The sequence below is a fragment of the Schistosoma haematobium genome, chromosome ZW (assembly GCF_000699445.3).
Source record: "Schistosoma haematobium chromosome ZW, whole genome shotgun sequence".
In the NCBI taxonomy this organism is placed as follows: domain Eukaryota; kingdom Metazoa; phylum Platyhelminthes; class Trematoda; order Strigeidida; family Schistosomatidae; genus Schistosoma; species Schistosoma haematobium.
This window is the reverse complement of record NC_067195.1, coordinates 72,196,705-72,217,745: the sequence shown is the minus strand read 5'-3', so window position 1 is coordinate 72,217,745 and position 21,041 is coordinate 72,196,705. Positions and strand designations below refer to the sequence as shown.

The 21,041-nt window shown below is 33.1% G+C and overlaps 1 protein-coding gene across 1 annotated transcript in view; it reads left to right on the top strand.

The window, feature by feature from the left end:
- The window catches only part of TDP1_1 (tyrosyl-DNA phosphodiesterase 1), a gene marked incomplete at its 3' end in the record, with an annotated part of 38,888 nt that extends 20,679 nt beyond the window's left edge, over positions 1-18,209 (top strand). Inside the window, exons 17-25 of the mRNA XM_035732640.2 lie at positions 1,583-1,617; positions 3,131-3,223; positions 4,710-4,907; positions 6,516-6,594; positions 7,103-7,255; positions 8,094-8,311; positions 12,970-13,075; positions 16,336-16,456; positions 18,139-18,209. Coding sequence (XP_035586077.2) covers positions 1,583-1,617; positions 3,131-3,223; positions 4,710-4,907; positions 6,516-6,594; positions 7,103-7,255; positions 8,094-8,311; positions 12,970-13,075; positions 16,336-16,456; positions 18,139-18,209 — 1,074 coding nt within the window. The remainder of the gene's footprint in view (positions 1-1,582; positions 1,618-3,130; positions 3,224-4,709; positions 4,908-6,515; positions 6,595-7,102; positions 7,256-8,093; positions 8,312-12,969; positions 13,076-16,335; positions 16,457-18,138) is intronic.
- Between the last annotated feature and the right edge of the window lie 2,832 nt (positions 18,210-21,041).

Here is a 21,041-nt window from a genome sequence, read left to right as displayed (position 1 = left end):
AACTTTCCAAATTCGAGACATGTTTAAGAATACAGGTAGCAATACGCAATAGCAACCAGATAGGACTGCCCAGAACAGGGTTGGATGTAGAGTGCTGGTGGTCGGCTTATGCTCCTCCACGACGGGTAACAGACGTAAGTAAGTAAGTACATAAGAGGCGCACACGACGCAACTAACGGCGCGGTAATGCTGTGATATTTGGAGGTCCTGAGTTCGATTTTCAATAGGGTTGTGGATGAACACTCCTCAGAAGTTCCATACTAGGACGAAATGGTTGGTTAATAGTTGACAATGTACCTTTCAAGTAATGATAATTTACATCAATTAATTCGTCGTGGAATCGAACAAGAGAATTAAATCAGATGAAAATGTTGTCTTTTTTGTGGACATATCTAAGTTCATTTGACATTTTTAGTGTCAGTATAAGACGTTTTTGACAGTCACCAGCCTATTTAAGGCATTGCGGTAGTCATATTTTCATAAAATTTCCAAATTAGCAATGGAACATTGAATACAACCTGTTGAAACTCGAGGACTATGAATTGATGATCTGAATGCTCTGTTGAGATTTAAGACAACTGTTAGAAGTCATCGTACCCATAAGCAACAAAAAGCATGTAATCAGCGGCATAATCTTCAAAATTTCCTGGAACACTTTTTCAGTATGTGTCCGACCCACGACTCCATCAATTTCTTTTAAATTATTTTGTTCTGTTTACTTGGTCAACATTAACCGACGTAACAGTGTGAAACCCTCGAGTGAAACTCGAACAAAAACCTGTTACACGATCATTTTAAAGGATAAGAATGACTTTTGAATAAGGGCAATAATCAGATTGTAAAGATTCAACAAGTTTAGAGTATTGAATCACTGTGGAATTATACATTTGTTTTTCACTGTTCTGTTAAACTTAAAATGATGTTATGTACTTTTAGTCCCTCAATTTTACTCACTTTTTTGTTTAGATGTTTATTAAGTATGATATCCCTGTTTCTTTTTTGAAATTTTATCTACACATGCTTATGTGAATCGTGACACATCAAATTGATACATGTATGCAGATAATTATGTCATATCGAAACACTGAACTTTGTGATTCGCGGTCGCTTTATGCATTTCGTTGTACCATGTTACATATTAAGCACTGTTTAATGACATAGGAGTTGGGTGAAAAGAGTGAATAGTCAATGATTTTACGACTTCATGCTTCAAAAGGGAAAAGAATTGTGTCAAATTATCATCTATTAACATTTCACACTCACATAAATTGTACCCTAAAAGTCTGGCAAGTCAAACTTGACAAAATTTCTGATTTACTTTAGAATAGACTTCATCTAAGAGCCTGTTATAGTTTCTCATTGTGGTCCTCGTTTTCAGTTAAACGTATCTTCACACTGAATGAAGTTCAACTAGGTCATGTTACCGTTTGATGTGCATCCTTTATTATATCTTATTTACCTGAATAGTATATGATTTACTCGCTTTTACTTCCTAATAACACTATAATTTCGTAAAATATTAGATATACATATATACAATTGGTTTTTTATGGTTGTCTTTTTAATTCCTTTTTCTTTCAAGGCCCATATACGTTTGCCATACGGTACACATCATACGTAAGTTGGTTATAACAAATAATTGTCTCATTTAAAAAGTTTGTATTAATAAATGAATAAAATCTTTTCCAAATTAATTTTCGGTTAGTAAGTAAAGCATTGTTTGTCAAAAACTTATTATCGGTATCAGTGAAGCTGTGATAAAATTAGCTACCATCATCTTTTGGTATTCAACTATTTGAAATAGCGTATTATTGATCATAGCATCCTTGGAAACGAAATCGATCTTAAAATGACCAAAATTAATAAGTTTAATTGAAAGTGGTCCACCTTTGACACTTCCGTGGCATCAAGCTGCCGTATAATAAATATCTCATTGCGTACAGTTCTCTCTGTTTCTTCACTGTTGTTATCATAGTGTTGTTTGCATTAAGTGACGATACCATATTTGCAACGAGGTGGTCTGGTCACATATTTTCAGTTGTAGTAGAGATTGGTTATCTCATAGTGTGACTGACACGTGTGCAGTTGATTGATCTAAGTATTATACATAATACCTAACAGAGTTTTCATGAATCGTCGCTGTAAATACCAAAAATATTGACTTCAATTTATATATTTCTAAGATAATGACAATATATGTAACATGTGTTTGTTGTGTGATAAGTAAATGAAGCAATATGGGGAAAATGGGGCAGTATTTTTAACAATACTAGCTCGATACATCAGATAAGTAGTTATACACAACATTATAACTTATAAGAGATAGATTATCGACGTATTTTACTGATAAGCAACTGACGTAAAAATTAATATCATACAGGTTCATAAAGACTGGAGCATTGAATATGGATTTTTAATCGACTGCATTTTCCGGTCACGACATATGACGAACAGGTATCTTACAACATCAAATTTTGAAATATTAATACATGAGACAATAAGGAGTACTATTCCATGACTTCATTCATTCATATGTGCGTTGATCTTTAAACACTATTTGTCCGTCTGCAGCTCTTCTAGGGTTACTGCCCGTCCAAAGCCCGAGTAAAGGAGGAGGGTTGAGCATGTGGTCAGCATACCCATCCCGTAGAAAAAAATCTTGCTAAAAAACTCTAACCAGAATAGACAAATTAAACAATTTAAACTCTGCTCTCCGAGTTGAAGGATCTTTATTCAGATTACTTATGACCCCTCATAATGAAAGCCAATATTCTTCGGAAGTCACGAGGCCGGTGCTCCGTCTAACAACCAGAGCAACAGTTAATATAGGTATACGGAATGTCCGGACAATGTGAGAGACCTGGAGTACCAATCAATCAGCAACGAAAATGAGGAGATACAACTTGAAGGTCCTCGGAACAAGTGAAACCAATTAAATCCGATTGAAATTGCAAAGATTAGATTCAGGAGATATGTTATTGTACTCTGGTCATGGAGAAAAAAATGCTTCTCATACTCAGGGAGTTGCTCTGATACTATAAATTTTCCATGTACCAGTCATCTTGAAATCACTTTTTCAAGATGATTAGTGTGAACATTATCTTCAAAGCTTCTCCTTGTTTAATTTTAGAAAAATGATGATGCTCAAATATAAAGATGGTTTAAAAATTATCATTCATACAGCGAATATGATATCAGATGATTGGGATCGAAGAACTCAAGGGTAAGACAATATTTTAGAAAGTGATTTATTAGTCAACAAAAATTATGGTTAATGGTTTTGATATTGGATGTATCCTTTAGCTATATAGCAAACTCCTGTAAATATGTTTTAGATTATACTTAAGGCATTCATGTAATAAAATTATTCTCAATGATCTATACAATCTCTTATAGGTTGTTGAATCATGATTATTAGCTAATTTATCTTCAGCAGTCAGTTTTTTTCGTTCGCTAAGTTGGAATGCAGTACGGTAGTATGTTCACAGAAAATGATACACTTATATGTAATACTGACACATTAGATGATTGGAAAATGTTAGATATTGCACTCTTATTGAACATTGAAAAGGTTGGTTATCCTCACACTTAATTTTGAACGATATCTCCGCATCAACCACGTATTCAATGTCAATATGTCAACATTTATCGTTATATGTTTCATAAACTAGAATTGTTATTGGCTGTAGTAAGTATCTGTAGAAAAACTTCAACAGAATAACTAAGTTTATGCTACTATACTTCATTTTAATTTATAATGTCTTTTACTTTTCTGTGAATTATAAATATGATTTAACAACACTATCCCTCGTTAGATGATTGACTGATTGATTGCACTTTTATTATTTTGTTCTAGTTTATTATAAGAACCAATTTTCTGAGCGTATTAAGACATAAAGGTTTAAGAGTTTCATTAAGTTTGATCATCGGATATATAAAATCAGGCATTTACATTAATAATTATGCTATTGTTTGATTAAGAAAAAAATAAAGATTAGTTTTTAAGAAAAATTCTATTCACTTATTCAACTGGTATTCACGTTTGAGCCACACTCGAAATGTAAAGATTAGTCATATTACTCGTTTGATTAAACTCGAATTAGATATTTATACCTGGAATGATTGTTGATGTAATCACAATTGATTGATCAGTGGGTGGCGATCAATTTCGTGCGTGTCTAGTCCTTATTAGTGCAGATCGAATGCTATCGACCATGTTGCAATGTGGCCACCAGTCTAGATGACTCGACATTGCGGGCACTATATATTGTGATTAGATGGTGGTTGGAGGTAGTCGACAGGAAACCCGACATTGTCGAGTCACCTGGACTGGTGGCCACATTGCAACATGATCGATAACATTCGATCTGCAGTAATAAGGACTAGACAAACATGACATTGATCGCCACCCACTGATCAATCAATTGTGATTACATCTCAGTCCTACAGGAGGTCGGTCGCGGCTCGGATAGCCCAGTGGTAACGTCTCTGACTGTGGAGCTGGGTGACACGAGATCGAGTCCGCCATGGAGCACCGGTTCCCTCAAGATTACAGGCACACCTTGCTGACGAGTGCCAAGTAGCACGAAACCCGTGTCCAGGGTTTCCTGTCGACTACCTCCAACCACCATCTGACTATTGGTGTTACTATCCTGATGCTTAAGTTATATTCATAGTGATTTTGAAATTCACTTTTTTTTACTTTTGAGAATTTGGATTAGCCCGAAATTAAAGTTATTAAGCACGGAACAACTGAAGCACTTGAATGATACAGATTCAAGAACTAATTTTCGTGCAGATCTACTTGAGTACTTAAAATCATATGGGAGAGATTTAACCCAGTCAACCAGTTCACCCTTATTTGAATGGATTAATTGTTTGCACAGTTATGATTTTCGACCAATTAAGTAAGTATTTTGGTAACATGTAGTTTAATAAAAAAGTATATGTGTTTCGTGAAATTCGCTTTTTCGTGCCCGATTCATGTATATTTATTTATTTTATACTGTGCAACCGAAATTTGATGTTGTTTTCTTGAAATGGATCACAGTTATTATGTCAAACATGCTAACATCATTGGTCCTTTATTTATAAATTAACTATTGCTTGTATCCCTTATCGAAAGGGAATCACAGCACCTCTAGAAGGAGTACTAATATGTTGGATATGTAAATCTATGACCTGAATTTAATATAAAAATTATGTGAAAGGTTATGTATGGATTGTGATTGTGAAGTTTTCTAATGTCGAACAAATGTATAGTATCCAGCACTTTGAGCATTTATCCATTCGTTTAATGGGTGAATGCTGTAATAAGAATGTAATTTTAACTGGAGATTTCACTTCAAGAATCTTAACCACATCTGTCTGCTATGAGTACGCCAATGTAGTGCATCCTAACATGACATGAAAAAAGCAAATTGAAAGTTAGGTTTTAAAGTGAAGTCTTCAGTGAAATTACACTTTTATATGCAGCACTCACTCACTGAATGAACAGGGAAATGCTTCAAAATTCTTATTACTGAACATACAGTGAACAGTGAAAAATAGGTACTTAATGTACCCTGATCTTCATTCAGTTAATTTTCTTATTAATTCAGTATGGACTTTATCCTTTGATTCTCAACGAACTTTATTGTATTCTCAGTTATTTTTAATTTGATGTGCTAATTTTTCGAACTGACAATCAGTTGATTTTATCGATATATAACTAAATAGACTCATATGTAAATGAAATCTTTTGGAATCTCTACCTGATAGACGTTCCTTGTACAAATATGTTTTAGAACAGTCGGGGCTATGAGAAAAGGAATTTGTTATTACAAAGGATATCATAATGACTGATTTATCAATCGTGTTTCTATGCTCTCTCATACTGTATAGCATTATTATTTGGATTAACGCTACGTTGTTTGATTGATATTTTTTCCCGTTTGTATCCACTGTTAGTTCTTATTCGTTAAAATAAGAGAAGATATTTTGTGAAGTCTCATCACGAACAGGTGACAGATCATAAAACGAAGAATTAGGTTGTAGTTTGTGTTCCTTGCAGTTATTATAATTTATGACAGGTAATTTTTGATGTGTATTTCAATCTACATGGTATCTCTGTAATTTAGTTTCTAAAGGGCTTTCATCAGCTACTCTTTTAATGACATATTACCAGGTTCTACGTTGCTAATGTCATTATTGAGTTTCCGCATACTTTCAAAATGTCCATCCAAAAATTGTTTATTCAACTAATTCTTCTGGACTATTCGAAAAATAAGATCTTTCTCAACAGTAGTCATTGCACTCATTGAATCTACTGATAACTCCTTCAACTGAGAATAGTTATTACAGTTTGTGGTAAATGAACTAGTTTAGAAGTTTTTAAAAACCTAAACCAACAAAATAATTAAAGTATATAATGAATTATAGTAGTAACCAGTAGTTTGCAGGGAAAAATAGTATCATCGACGTTTGTTGTGCAAAATGCTTTATCTTCTGCGTCTTTTTTTGTTTGTTTTTCAAAGGGTTGTATTAATTGCATCAGTCTCCGGAAGACATGTCGGCGAGTCACTAAACAAATTTGGTCATACACGTTTAGGAGAGGTATGATCGCTATATTTGTAATGAGTTTGGTATAAATATGAAAGTATGAAGTGAATATTTATCAATCCCTCTAGTGAAGTAGATATTTTTATTAGTTATCGATTCCTACTTGTCACTTGTTACATCGATAATAAGTATGATTTAACTAGGCATTGCATATCGTTCAATACATTGCCTCTATAAAGCATGATCATTTTATTTAGTTGGAATTTAGTTTTTTCAGTGCTGTTTGATCACCAGTATGTTTGACAAACTATTCGAATTCGATGCAGTCGCTATAGTATCAAAGTTAAGTACCATGTTTTTTTCTTCTATCCACTAACTTTAATTGTTTACCCTAACGATATTAAATAATTCCTGAGCATAAAATGATGTTATGCACCGCTAAATAAGTTCGTAATCAGCAATTTCTATGTTGTTCTAACAAACATAAAACTGTGGTCAATGAATATTTCTTTGTACTGATAAACACTGTGGTCTCGGTACCTTTTTTTTTCTTTCACACTAGGTATTACACACATGTAATAGTCAAATACCTTCGTCTTGGCCAGTGATTGGCCAGTTTTCAAGCATTGGTTCTTTAGGTCTTAAACCTACGGATTGGTTTACCACTGAGTGGTCATCAAGTTTAGCCGGTAGAGGTGCCAGAGGCCTACGAATGGTGAGTATGATCACTATTTTAGCATACTTTTTGTATTAAAAATTTGATTCTACTCTCTTAGTTCCTTTTTTTCTTAAAGTTACAGCACAAACGTTTTTATCATGTTTCTTCAATAACCTTATGGTTAATATGTACGGTATAACCACGATAATTATCGGCTTAAAATATTTCGGAATTGTAATGAAATATAATGACTATGAGTCCCTAGTCATTTGAGTCATTCTAAATATTATGCGATATATATAAATGTATTTTTGGCCTGTCAAATGTTATAGGATGTTATTTTACCGATTTGTATGGAAAACGGATTTGGAATAGAGGGTGATATTTTCAAGCTAGTGGTCTTGACATATCAAACCCGATGGTCAGCACAGATACCAATTGTTCATTTGTTTTTGTCCTAATACATCACTTATGGTGCTAGAGAAAATATTGAGATGCATCCAGCTCAGTTTCACTCTGTGGCTGTGGCATGTATTCACATATCTTGAGCCCTCCTGTTTCCTCCTGCATAATTCTTGATATTGTCTGGATTCTTTTGATCATGTCTTCAATTTGAGCATTAAATGATTAAAGGTCATGTCACTCTATATATCAGTAACTTACGGGTCATTTAACCAGCTTCTAAGTCGGAATGAATGCTTATCTGATTATAATTGAATTTCAGTCATTTGTTTGAACAATCCGATGATCATAAGTAATTATTGCTTCTAAGTATTATTAAACAGTAACTTTTTATACCCAAAAATAACCAAGATTTTAAAAATATATGTATAATTATGTTTCTTTCTACGATATGCGCTATTTAATTTCTCCCTGTTATGGTATAAAACTGCAGATTTATCCGTGTGTTGAAGATGTTCGTAATAGTTTGGAAGGTTATTTTGCCGGTGGATGTTTACCATATACAAAGAGAACAGCTGAAAAACAACCATGGCTTTGTCAGTTCTTTTATCGCTGGCATGCTTTTGAACATAGTCGATGTTCTCCTCACATTAAGTCATACACTAGGATATCACCAGATGGTCAACAGATAGGATGGTTTCTTCTGACTAGGTAAGTAATTTCAATGAATATAAATTAATTGGTTGAAAGTTTAACACTATGATCTGACCTACTAAACACAAGGTTTTTTGTAATAAATGTGTTTGTATTTTTAAAAATGTAAAGAAATTAGATTATCGATTCGCTGGGCAATATTTCTTTATCTCATTGAAATCATGAACCTATCAATGCTAAACCACCATTGAAAACCTGGAAGCACTGAACAGTTGTTTTGTCGTAGTATGGGACTCCTCAACAATCTACATTCACGTTCCAGCACGTGGCATCCGAACTCGGGATCTTCGGTCTTGCGCGCGACCGCTTGACTTCGAGACCATTGAACCGGAATCCAATGGTGTCTAACTTTTTTACCTCCAAATGTTACATCTCTTGATAAAGATATCATCTGCAATGAAATCGTTCACCAACACACTAAAAAATTCTAGAATACAATCTATTACAAATATTTAAAGAAAATTAGTGACTTAACGTTAACGTACAATTTCTTTAATTGAAGTTTTTACTATATCTCATAAAACATTTAGTTACTTCAAGAGATTAATTCGTAAACTATGATTTGGAAATAATTCCGCTCTTTTTCTAAGTGAAATATGATTTTCAACTCATTATTCATTAGAATAGATTAATTTTTAAGGTATACAAATATATATATCAATTGTGCTGTCCATACAATATAACCGATCAACCATATATTATGTTCATTTTCATAAAGGATAATTATTTTACTCCTGATACGCATGTCTCTTTATTGTTCTTTGTTCTACTACCTATTTACAGTAGTATTTTCGTAGCAGAATCATTCCAAAAAAAATAGTTAACAGAAGTCAACTGTTAAATATCCTATATGATAAACAATCATATCTGCACTATTTATTTTGAAAATATTATGATAGTTTACTCCTCACATTGAAACTTGTTTACTTTGCTAAATAGACAGGTACACATCCTCAAAACCTGGATCAAAAAGTTTAAATTTTGTTGTCAATGAATATGACATCGATTATGAATTGATCGAGTAATCTCTGTCAAATTTCTTGTAAAATATATTTGCTTTTTATGGCAGTGATTATTTGTATGACTTGATAAAAAAAAAACTAATTTCAGGATTATATTTGTATTTAGGTGTTGAGTATTAGTAAATAGGTAATGCTAACTAAACTAGGCATACAAACTAGAAAATGTTGATTCTTACATTTCTTACCATTATCCTTTATGATTTATCAATAGACATATAATTGAGATTTAGATGGTAGTTGGAGGTAGTCAACAGCAAACCCTGGACACGGGTTTCGTGCTACTTGGCACTCGTCAGCAAGGTGTACCTGTAATCTTGAGGGAACTGGTGCTCCCTGGCGTATTCGATCTCGTGTCACCCAGTTTCACAGTCAGAGACGTTACCACTGAGCTATCCGAGTCGTGACTAACCTCCTGTAGGACTGAGATGTAACCACAATTGATTGATCAGTGGGTGGTGATCAATGTCATGCTTGTCTAGTCCTTATTAGTGCAGATCGATTGCTACCTAGACTGGTGGCCACATTGCAACATGATCGATAGCATTCGATCTGCACTAATAAGGACTAGACAAACATGACATTGATCACCACCCAGTGATCAATCAATTGTGATAGACATATAATGGCAATCAGAACTTTCAACGTTGAACATCAATGAAATTGTATAGAAAAAATCATAGCTTTTGCATCCAAACTATTTCCGCATGTTATCTTTATTCTGATTATTTACCTAATCAAATGATTTATACAGAAGTAGTCAAGAGATATGAAAGTGACTCTCTACGCCTAATTGTCACTTTTCATCTTCTCTAGTCTCATTAAACTTTACAAATTGTTTTGAATTGTACAGTTCTATTTTTATTAGTTAATACGTCACCTATTGATAATCTGTTCTAATTTATTTCATCGATAAACTTTAATATTCTATTCTGTTGAATTTACTGAATCACTCTTTTTATTATATTATTTTTATGGAAACTTTTAAATTTACTCGTACTGCTCACTTTTGTAGAGTTCCATACTAAGACAACATGACCGTTCATTGTTTCCAGGTTTTAACTATGATCTAACTAAAATCAATTCATATAATTTAAACAATGAAAATATTATTTATTTTATAAAACAATGTATTCAATCGAAGAATCTTTTACAATAAGTTTATTATCAAAGTCATATAATCGTATACTTATACGATAAATTATATCAGAAAGGGTTTTGTGGAGATTGTAGTAATTTAGACAGTTGAGATCATGAATCGATTGAAGCTAGACCACCATAGTGGTCCATGGTCTCCACAAAATCATTCCTGACACTAATCAACATATGCTCACTAGTAACTGGCTTCAAGAGGTATATCATGGAGTTCTAGTGAGAAGCAGTGACCAGTGGAGTTCAACGAGGTCAGTTGTGAGATAGTAATTCACTAATGACAGTGGTGGATGTGTCGCTCAATTTCGTGGATTAGTTGGAGTTAGACATTAACACTGTTGGATGCCAATCGTTTCAGTGGTCTAGTTGCTTAAGCGCCTGGCGCGAGACTGATAGGTCCTGGGTTCGAATCCCGCTCGCAGGATCGTGGATGCGCACTGCTGAGGAGTCCCACAATAGGACGAAACGGCAGTCCAGTGCTTCCAGGTTTTCCATGGTATTCTAGCTTTAATTGACTCATGATCTCAACTGTTGTGATAAAGTATATGTCAACAAATAATTTTTTTGTTTTTTTAGAATTTGATTAGTTGTTTTGTGAAATTTGACAACATAATTTTGAATAAACAAATATCTGTTACTATGAGTATCGTCAAGTTGAAATGAAAGAAGCGTATAAATAGTAACTAAGTAATCTGAGTAGAAACAACGTTTTTATTGATAATAAAAGAGAGAGAAAAATAAATTAAAATTTTCTTTTTACAAACTTTGCAGGGACAAAATAAATAAAGAAGAGAACAGTTACATAGATAAATTGAAATTACAAGCTAAGGCTATCGTAAAGAGAGAAATATAAAAAATTGTTTTTGTCTGCTCAACTTGGGTTTTAGATTTTGCACGTCCAAAGTTTCCGCAGTATAAAGTAGGTTAAGGCCTTCATCTCGTGACATATTTAATTGAATTTTGTTAGTTGTTGGGGTCGTTAAATCCTCAGAACTCACTTGGAAAAGGACCTAGTTTTGTAATTTTATTTAGAAAATTTGAATTTCTTTGTTTTCACTCCAAAAGCGCTCTTTTCACCTTCATGTCGTATTTCCCACTTAGGAGAATCTTAAACGCTATTGGTCCGTTGTGTCTTTTAGTATGCTATTTTGTAACGCTTCCCAAGGATGGTTTTGTGCTGTATATATACGTTTTGATTTTTGTCTATTGTTATCGCTTGTGCTTCTGGGTTTTTGAGGAATATACTTCCCCGTTCGGACTTTGACTTCTCTCTCTAGTTAGCGGGGCTGAGACGCAATAGAATAGCTAGTTTATTGGTCTTTGGTCACAAGTCTTTGTTCCGTTCGCAGTCTAAGTGAACTCGTAACCGCTTCAAACCTAACATAAATGATCTCAAAGTCTGAGTCAGAGACGAATTGTTCTGTATCTAATAAATGTCGTACAATCGATGATATTATTAACTTACGTTGATCTTTACTAACCCACACTGCTGAATGCTCAGAAATATGACAAATAGAAGTGACCTTTACCTCAGTCAGTCACAATCAATTTAGAGCCTAGCAAACAAGGACTTTGGCCCAAGTTTGGATACTACATTAGGACGACGAGATGAAAAGTGTATGAGTAGATGACAGGATCCAAATCATGTAGTAACAGCATTGGCCATGTAAATTCACTTGGTATTGTTTTGCTTGTATCTTCCCATTGAGGTTTAGGACTGCAATTGATCAGTCTGTTATTGGCATATGTGCATACTGTGCGTATGTCTCGATATTGCCTTAATTCACAAGCTTTGATAAGCAAAGATGGATAGTGGCTAGCAGTGGAATCCAGGACGCGCGTTTCGTCCTATTTGGGACTTGTCAGCTGAATGTACCTGCATCTCAGAGTTGATGTTCACTCTGGGACTCGAACCCAGTGCCATTCGCTTCCAACGTCATAGCGTTATCCACTCAGCTACTGAGTCCTGATAGCCACTTGCTTGTAAAATGGGGTGAATTTTAAATTCACTTGATATTGTTTTGCTTGTATCTTCTTATCGAGGTTCAAGATTGCAATTGATCAGTCTGTTATTGGCATTCCACTGCTAGCCACTATCCATCTTTGATTATATTGGCCATGTAGTTTGAAAATACATAGTGGTAAACTGTATACGAAGATATCCAATATTGCGAAGGGGGGTAAAGAGTTAATACATCTGTGCCAGCGTGGATGAGTAATCCCATCCAAAGTCTCTAACCATTCGCCGTGGTTATTGTATGGACTCCAAACATGTAGTCAGCATTTGCCAACATAGCTATAACCAACAGTCAATAGCTTTATGGACTGATGCTATGTCCTAGTTTGTCTGTTCACTATCCTACGTTTGTCTAAAGTAGACTTCACTAATCTAAATTCAATATGATGTATCATTTTGAAATGTATCAATTAAACAAATTGATTTTAATTTTTGATGCTCAATTTTTTTCGCTTTACATTTGATAGTGCAAATCTTTCAAAAGCTGCTTGGGGTGCATATGAAAAATCAAAAACTCAATTGGTGATTCGTTCATATGAACTGGGTGTGCTGTTTTTGCCAACAAATTATAAGGTTGGTGTTTTTTTTTCCCTTTTTGTTTTCTTAAGCTATGAGTTATACGATTTTAGGAGTTAGCTTTTGTGATTCGTAAGGGGGAAAATTGATAAACTGAATAATAAGCATTTTCAATTTGGACCAAAAAGATAAATGCTGTTGAATGAAACTATCGAGTAATTATTATTTATTTGTAATATCTTGTTTACATATATACACATAGTTTACAATTGCATCTACATATCTGCTTAAAGTTTGTCATTGTTTTCTGGAAATAAACAGGAAATAACATGAGATGACGTTTTGATTTGAGCTTTTATTCTAACATGAATGCCAAATTTAACTTTAGATTTTTTCTGTTTTGTATTCACTTGATAGAATTGTATTTTGTCGAGAATTACATAGTTGTTCTCGGTTACGGTTAGGAGATTATTGTACATTGCTAAAAATGAAAAATAAATGTGTATTATTAAGTTTAAAGGATGTGTGTTCTGTAGCAGTGAATCTTGCGAATCTGAGAAGTGTACCTCTTAAAGTAAATAGGACATATTCTTGCTACTGTGCCAACCGAAAATTGTTAAGCTAATCTTTTGAATAAGTGTGAAGTAGTTGTTACTGAGATTCAGTGTTTAAACTTTATTTGCAAGTGTTATTCATCGAAGTGTTTCAGCTTTTGTATACTGTGTTTTTCCTGAGGCGTAATAAAAATTTCGAATTAAAATGAAATTTAATTTTGCAAAAATTTCACGAACCATAATAGTTGCTGACTAAATTACATGTTCTAATCGGATAAAGCAAATGTTTATGATTCACTTGTATTTAGCTTGCTCTTTTTTATTATTTATTTATTTAAACGCATAAGCATTGATACGAGGAGGTACCAAATATATATGCGCCATACTTCGTCACTTGTGTAGGAGTTGGAATACTTCCCGGGGCTCAACCCGAAGCAGGTGGGCTTTTTAGGGGCCACTCTCGAAGCCCTTAACCTGGAGGTTTAATCCACAAAGCAGTGGAGCAACGTTAGGAAATGCAGTCCAATGGTAGCCGGTGACCAACAACAGGTTCATACGCCATTTGTCCCTTCATGATCCTGGAGCCTATGTGCACCACTGACTTGGAATCAGGGTTTCCCATTTCCGCTAGATAAATGCTCCGTATTAACCGATCGGGTTGAAGCACTAGACATTTGCTTTTCGTTGTGTCAATTTCGTAAACAACACCTCCGCCACGAGAAGGCAGCGAATAGGACTTCCCTGGCATAGCCTTCTCTTTTATGTACTCCCATACTGTAAAATAAAAGTCATGGTAAACGTGAATTGAATAAACAATTCACAAGTGAAAACTATTTATTTAAGGTAGTTTGCATTCATTTAAGTTAATTGATCAATTCAAAATTGCCCATAAATATGCATTAAAATAAGTATGGAGAAGAGATCTTGTCATGAAATATTTTGTTATTTGAAAGAGATCCTGATTTATTTTATGAGGTCAATTTATTGATAAAATACCGATAATGTTTTACTTTTCAATAAAAAGAATCAATTAACTCATTTGTATTAAAAGTTCAGTGATTTACTGTACAATCATAATGTTCAGCATACTCTGCCCGGTTATCTAATATTCTGATTTTAATTTTTGACATTCAATTATATTTTTTCTATCATTCTATTCAATGATTTCGATTTTATAAGATTTAATCTTTTCTGTTTTGTCTGTTTCAAAATGTTTGTCGATCATTGTAATTGATGAATCGTTTTGTATCCCATTTGTTCCATGATTTTCCTGATAAGTAGTAGTACTGTAGTGAACGAACGCGCAGATGAGGAAGATCAATTTTTTGTTTAACGCACAATCATATAGTGATTTAGTTAAGTGTGAAAATCATATATCATTTATACATCTTTGAATTGTCTCTTACAAGATTCATTGTCCCGTCATTCCTTTTGTTATCTTAATTGCCATCAGTTTCCTTCACTCTATTCTTCAGTTGAATCTTCTCAACTTTCTGTTCACAGACATTCCACTTCCAGCTAGTGTTGCATATTACTTATATCTGCAAAAATAAATAACACACATCACAGTACTTTTATTGAAAGGTATTAATTTATTGTTCTGCTCATATTTACTTTTGGGGAACCGCATTTGTTACATTATATCAATATGAAAAATGTGAAGGTCGTTTCTATTAGCCTAGATATCATCTAACATAGTTAACATTATAATCTCTTAATTTTATCATTCTAATTATTATACTAACATTAAAACGTTACCGGTTCAATTCAGAGAGATTAGGGAGTTGATACTGATATCTGTTAAAATAAGATATGAATGTTATTGTCTTACTTTGTTGTTGTTTAATTCTATTTGTGAGTGAAATGTTTTTTTCAGAGTGGACAGATTTCAAATCAAGTCAGGGAACTTGGTGATTTATCTCCAAGGTGGTTGATCATACCGAGATAACACTAGCTGAAGTGTTGTGCTTGTTGAGATAATTTGAGATAATCTCGTGTGGAATATTACTTACTCATTATTGAAGTAACTCAAACTTCATGGACATAACTAGCGTATGCCTACTGAATTTCATTTGACATCAAGGTTCATCTTTAATATCTAGAGTGTTTATTCTAGTAAAACGTTTTTTGTTATAATCACATTACAACGTATGTTTTTTGTATTTGTGTGCAACCAGACGAACGACTATGAATTCATTATTATCCATTACTTGTCGATTGATTTAATTACTTTGGTAAACATAAAGAATACTGCTGAACCAATCAAGAATAAGTAAATCACTTCATGGTTACGACACCAAGCATTCAAGCGTGTCATTTAACTAATAATAGAGGAATATGAATTGGATAGTGAATCTCAATATGTTGATTTCGAATAAAAAGAATGTTATTAGTTGCTCATGAAAATGCGGAAATTTTCAAGGAGATACTCTTATGTGTATATATTATTTAGGATGTTACATGTAGTGCTAGGATGTTATGGATAGAGTGCTAAGGCTAAGGTTAATAGTTTTGTTGTATATAAGCTAACTTTAGATTTCGATCCTCACTCTAAAGTTTAGGAACTATGAACCTATGACCAGCTTAGAAAATGTCTTTATTTGTTGTAAAATCAATATATTCTCGGTAAATTCCCCCATTTTTTTGAAATTGTAAATTAGTTACACTTACAGTTTCGTGATTGTTTAAAGTATGTCGAGATTTCTGAGTTATTCGGCAGTATACTGTAGGTTTAACCTCAATTAATTATTTTTCTAAAACCAGGAATCAGCCCATTCATTTGAAGTTTTAAAAAACAATGCAAAATATTCTCAATCATCAACTGATGGATTATTACCCTTTCCTATTCCATATGAATTACCTCCATTGAAATATCAATCAAACGGTAAGAAGTTATACATGTATATCATCATTTTTGTTGTCACAAGTGATATATTGCAAATAATGAACATCCAATGCCTTTCATGTCCGACTTTCATTTCATTTTTCACACTGCATTTTCTTTGTGTTTTTTTCTTCATAACATACTAGTTCTTGCAAATAATGTCTATTAACTAGGTAATTTTGTTGTGGGGAGACTGATCAACTTTTCTTAACACTGCCATGATCAAAATTATTCATAAAATTATTAAGTCTATACAAGACTATCCATAAAACATTCAATATATTCTTGTACTAAATTTTAGACGATTATTATTAAATTTTCGTTCGTTCATTTACTCCAGTAGTTAGAGATACACAACGTTAAACCTTGTACCTGTGTGCATCAACTCAAATTTTCACACCTCATTAACACAACTCATTTAAATTGTCAGGAAAAATCCCAGAGTACTAGAGGTAGTAACCGTATTAGTGGTAATATGAGAAATTAGACATTGAAGATACAACTCAAGAAGAAAATATAAATTAGATAGATAAAAAAGTTTTATAAAGAACTTCCGATCTAAGGGAACACAAAGCGTGAATATATCTACACCACTAAATAATTTGTTTAGTGATTGGAATGATTTGCTATTTGGCTGAGTGATTTTAATAGTGTAATGTTTTCTTAGCATTAATTTTTCTTTTTGGAAAATATCACCATCACCCAGGTCATGTAAAAGTAGAATAGCATTTATTTTGATGTTAACTGATATAATAAAGTTTTCTATTATTTTCATTGGTTAACTGTCGTTAAGAGAGCACTTGTGCGTAAACTATTAATCGTATCCGTATTGAATAGTTTGCCTACTAGTTGATAAATGAAAACTTGAATCGTTCTGAAGATCGAACATTTTATTTATAGATGATCAAATCATTATTATTCAAGGTAACTATTTTTGTATTCGAATGTTGGCTAACAATGGAATTGTGTGCACATGTTTTGTTTTATCTAAAAATCGTCAGCTCAATGTAGCTGGTTTCTAAATATACTAGGACTTGTAGCAAATGGGCCATATTAAGGAATCTGTTCAGGATACACATATCCAAAGTCTAGTCAAACTACAGCCTTAAATATTAACCATGGTGTAATATACGAGAAACATTTATCAATAAGATGATAACTGTTTAATTCAAGTTACCATAGCTATACGTTTATACTTGAAATCCTGATATAGTTCCATAATAGAATGGTAATCTATAAAAACTATTGAGTATTATCAGAAAGAGTTTTGTGGAGATTTTAGTCATTTTATAGTTCACTTCATGAGTCGTGGATTAGCTGAAGTTAGACATTAACACAGCTGGATTCAGGCTCAGTGGTCTAGAGGTTAAGTGTTCGTATGCGAAACCGATAAGTCCTGGGTTCGAATCCCACGAGATGGGATCGTAGATACACACTTCTGAGGAGTCCCTCACTAGAACGAAACGGCCACCCAGTAATTCCAGGTTTTCCACGGTATTCTAGCTTTAATTGTTTCATGAATTCAACATACATACTTAAGCAGAACTTAATTTTTGTGTAAAATAATTTATCATAAAAGAAGTTAGATAAGATTATAAATCATCTCATATCCAAATTTCGTAGTTTTATATTAATAATATTTTCTCATTATTACTATTTTATATGTATGTAAATTATTTCAGATGAACCATGGATTTGGGATAAACCTCATAGTCTACCTGATATATTTGGTCATATTTGGGAGCCCTCTTGAATACTTTATGAATAAATTGATTTTTTTTTCTCCCTATTTCTGAAGGCAATAAATTTGTTTGTAATTCCTTTCAAATATTTCCATGACATGATCATGGTTTATAATGGATCGGTTATTTCTTCTTTGAATTGAATATACCTCTTTAATAATGTATACTCATTTATATAAGATGATTCTTAATTCTACATTTAATCAATAGTTATTTATGTGTTTCTTATTGAGAGAGAGGGAGAAAGAGAAATATAGACAACTGAACAGCAAAAAGTAACTAATCTATCCAAAGTAAACTGTGTATCACTCTTTCAGAATTGTTTTTAATTTAATTAAACATTTTTTTATAAAAAAAAGAATACCTATCCTTCCTTTTACAATGAGTTTATCTTCATTTTGTATACATTGGCAACCCGGTATAATTCTTCTGAATTTATTATTATTATTATAACTAAAGTTTGTAAAAATAAATTACAAGAAACTCACTTTGTTATGAAGTATAATTTTATTCGTTTGTGTATATATTCATTTTAGTTAGTTTGTGAATATAATATTTAGATTAATTATAAAGGCCCTTAAGTTATAATTCTCACTCAATCAATTTGGAGTTGGAAAGTTATTCAGTATATCATTAGTATTTTCCTAAAGGGTATAAAATTAAATTGCGTTTATTGTTCGTTTTGATGTCCTGATAGATCTTACTGAGAATGCATAATTTACTAATATCGAATGTATATGATATAATCCTCGTAGTAATAAAAACCATCTACTCAATAGCTTCAAGATACACCTCTTGGAGTTGTAGTGAGAAGTTGTGACCAGTGAACTTCAATCCTTGTTGGGTGCATGACAGTTATCCACCTCAAAAAATGGATAAAAGGTTGCACAAGATCATGAATTGATTAAAATGAAACATTAACGCTGTTGCATGCTGACTCAGTGGTCTAGAGGTTATGCGTTCTTACGAGAGACTTGTGTTTGTATCTCACGTGCGAAATCGTGAATGCACACTGCTGAGGAGTCACATACCAGGACCAACCAGCCGTCCAATCATTACAGGTTTTCAATGGTGGTATAACGTTGGTCGATTCATGATCTCAATTAAAAATGATAAATATCAAATTTCATTGGTTTCCTTCAAATGAAACACTTTTACTATTAAAACTAGTGTATTAATATTTTTTAAAAGACAGTAATTGTTTGGATTACGAAGTAATGGCACACTACGAAGTAATGAGTTACTCATTATTTTATAATGGTTTCAAGATATTATCAGTACATCTAACAAAAGTCGAAAAATGTCCATAAATCAACTTTCTAAGCAGTAACCGTGCGTTAACTGATGACTTACTTTGAGAGGGAGTTTCGAAAACCGTAACCTGTTACCGTTAATAAAGTCGATCACTTCTAATGAACACAAATACTGTTGATTGTGATAAACAAGGTATAGCAGTTACAAGTATACAAATCAAAAAATGAATATGTTTAGCACAGGGTCTATTGTGCAATTTATTTCATAGTGCTTGTGCGGTAAGACAGCTCGGGACATATGATATCGGTGTCACGCTGTATGTTAATGACGCCTGTTTGAAAGAGTTGTTGCGTAGCTACGAACAGAACAAATAAACTACTTCGTTGATCAAACTTTACCTGTTTCCAAAATATAAAATAACACAATTAGTGTGAAAACATGAACCACTGTAGCCTATCAGAAAAAATGACTCATTCAAACACTGGACATAGGCAATTAAGGAACACAACTAATGCGTTAGTGGAAACAAAGTCATGCTTATAAAAAATTAATGTTTCGCGACCGGTAATTGAAAAACAAATTGCCAGTCTGTGATCTGACTGATTCCAGTTGTTGAAAGTATAACTGAAATATAATCAGTTGATTTCTCCTTATGGGTCATGATTATTACTCCGTCCGAAGCCTCCACAAAGTCCGTTGTCCTTAATCATCACTGTCGAATTATCCTACTTTGCAGCAAATTTAGAACAAGAAGGCTGATCTTTTTATTTCCTATCCCCAACTTTACAATCCTAATGAGTCAGTCGAGACGATTGGTTATCTTTTCGACTTTAATATTCAGCAACTGACGCTTAGGTGTATCAACACTGTCAATAAGGTCTTTGACTCCAATTTTATGCTTATCTGCCAACTCATTAGTTTCTCATAGGACTATTCAGCGTCCTGAGTCAGCACCTATGACAACTGTCATCAGCTATCGATTTCTTCGGGTTCGGACATTGAATATATCGTGACTTTTTCTGGACAACTGAACGATACTGTTTAAACCATTTGTTTCACAATAAGTTGACCGAATTCTGAACGCTTCTCATTTCTTAATTATGGTTGGTCGCAGGAGCCTTGCATCACCTTATTTATCAATTTATTCACTATCTTTTAGTAACAGTAACTTATAAGACGCAAAGAACACTACGTTCATTCCGGCATCCTAATACTCTCCACTCAATCAATCATTCAAGTTCTTGTCTAATACTATAGTTATCGACGAAAGTTCTTTTCTTCATGGGTTTATTGTTATTCACAGAAAATTAATTCGTTTCTGTTTGTAGGAAGATTTTGTGCATTCTGAAACATTAATAAACCAACCATGATATTATTGAATATTTATATATTGTTTAAATTCTACTGATTGCCAACATGTAAATCCAAAATAAACCTACTTTTCATCTTGATCACTATAGACGCCGTCATGGTTTTAATAACTACTTTTTATTATTCTAACCAACATATATTGTTGTGTGTGCTACATATATTGACATAAGTAGTATATGATGTTAGTCGTGAACAGAAGGTCTGGTAGTAGAGAGATA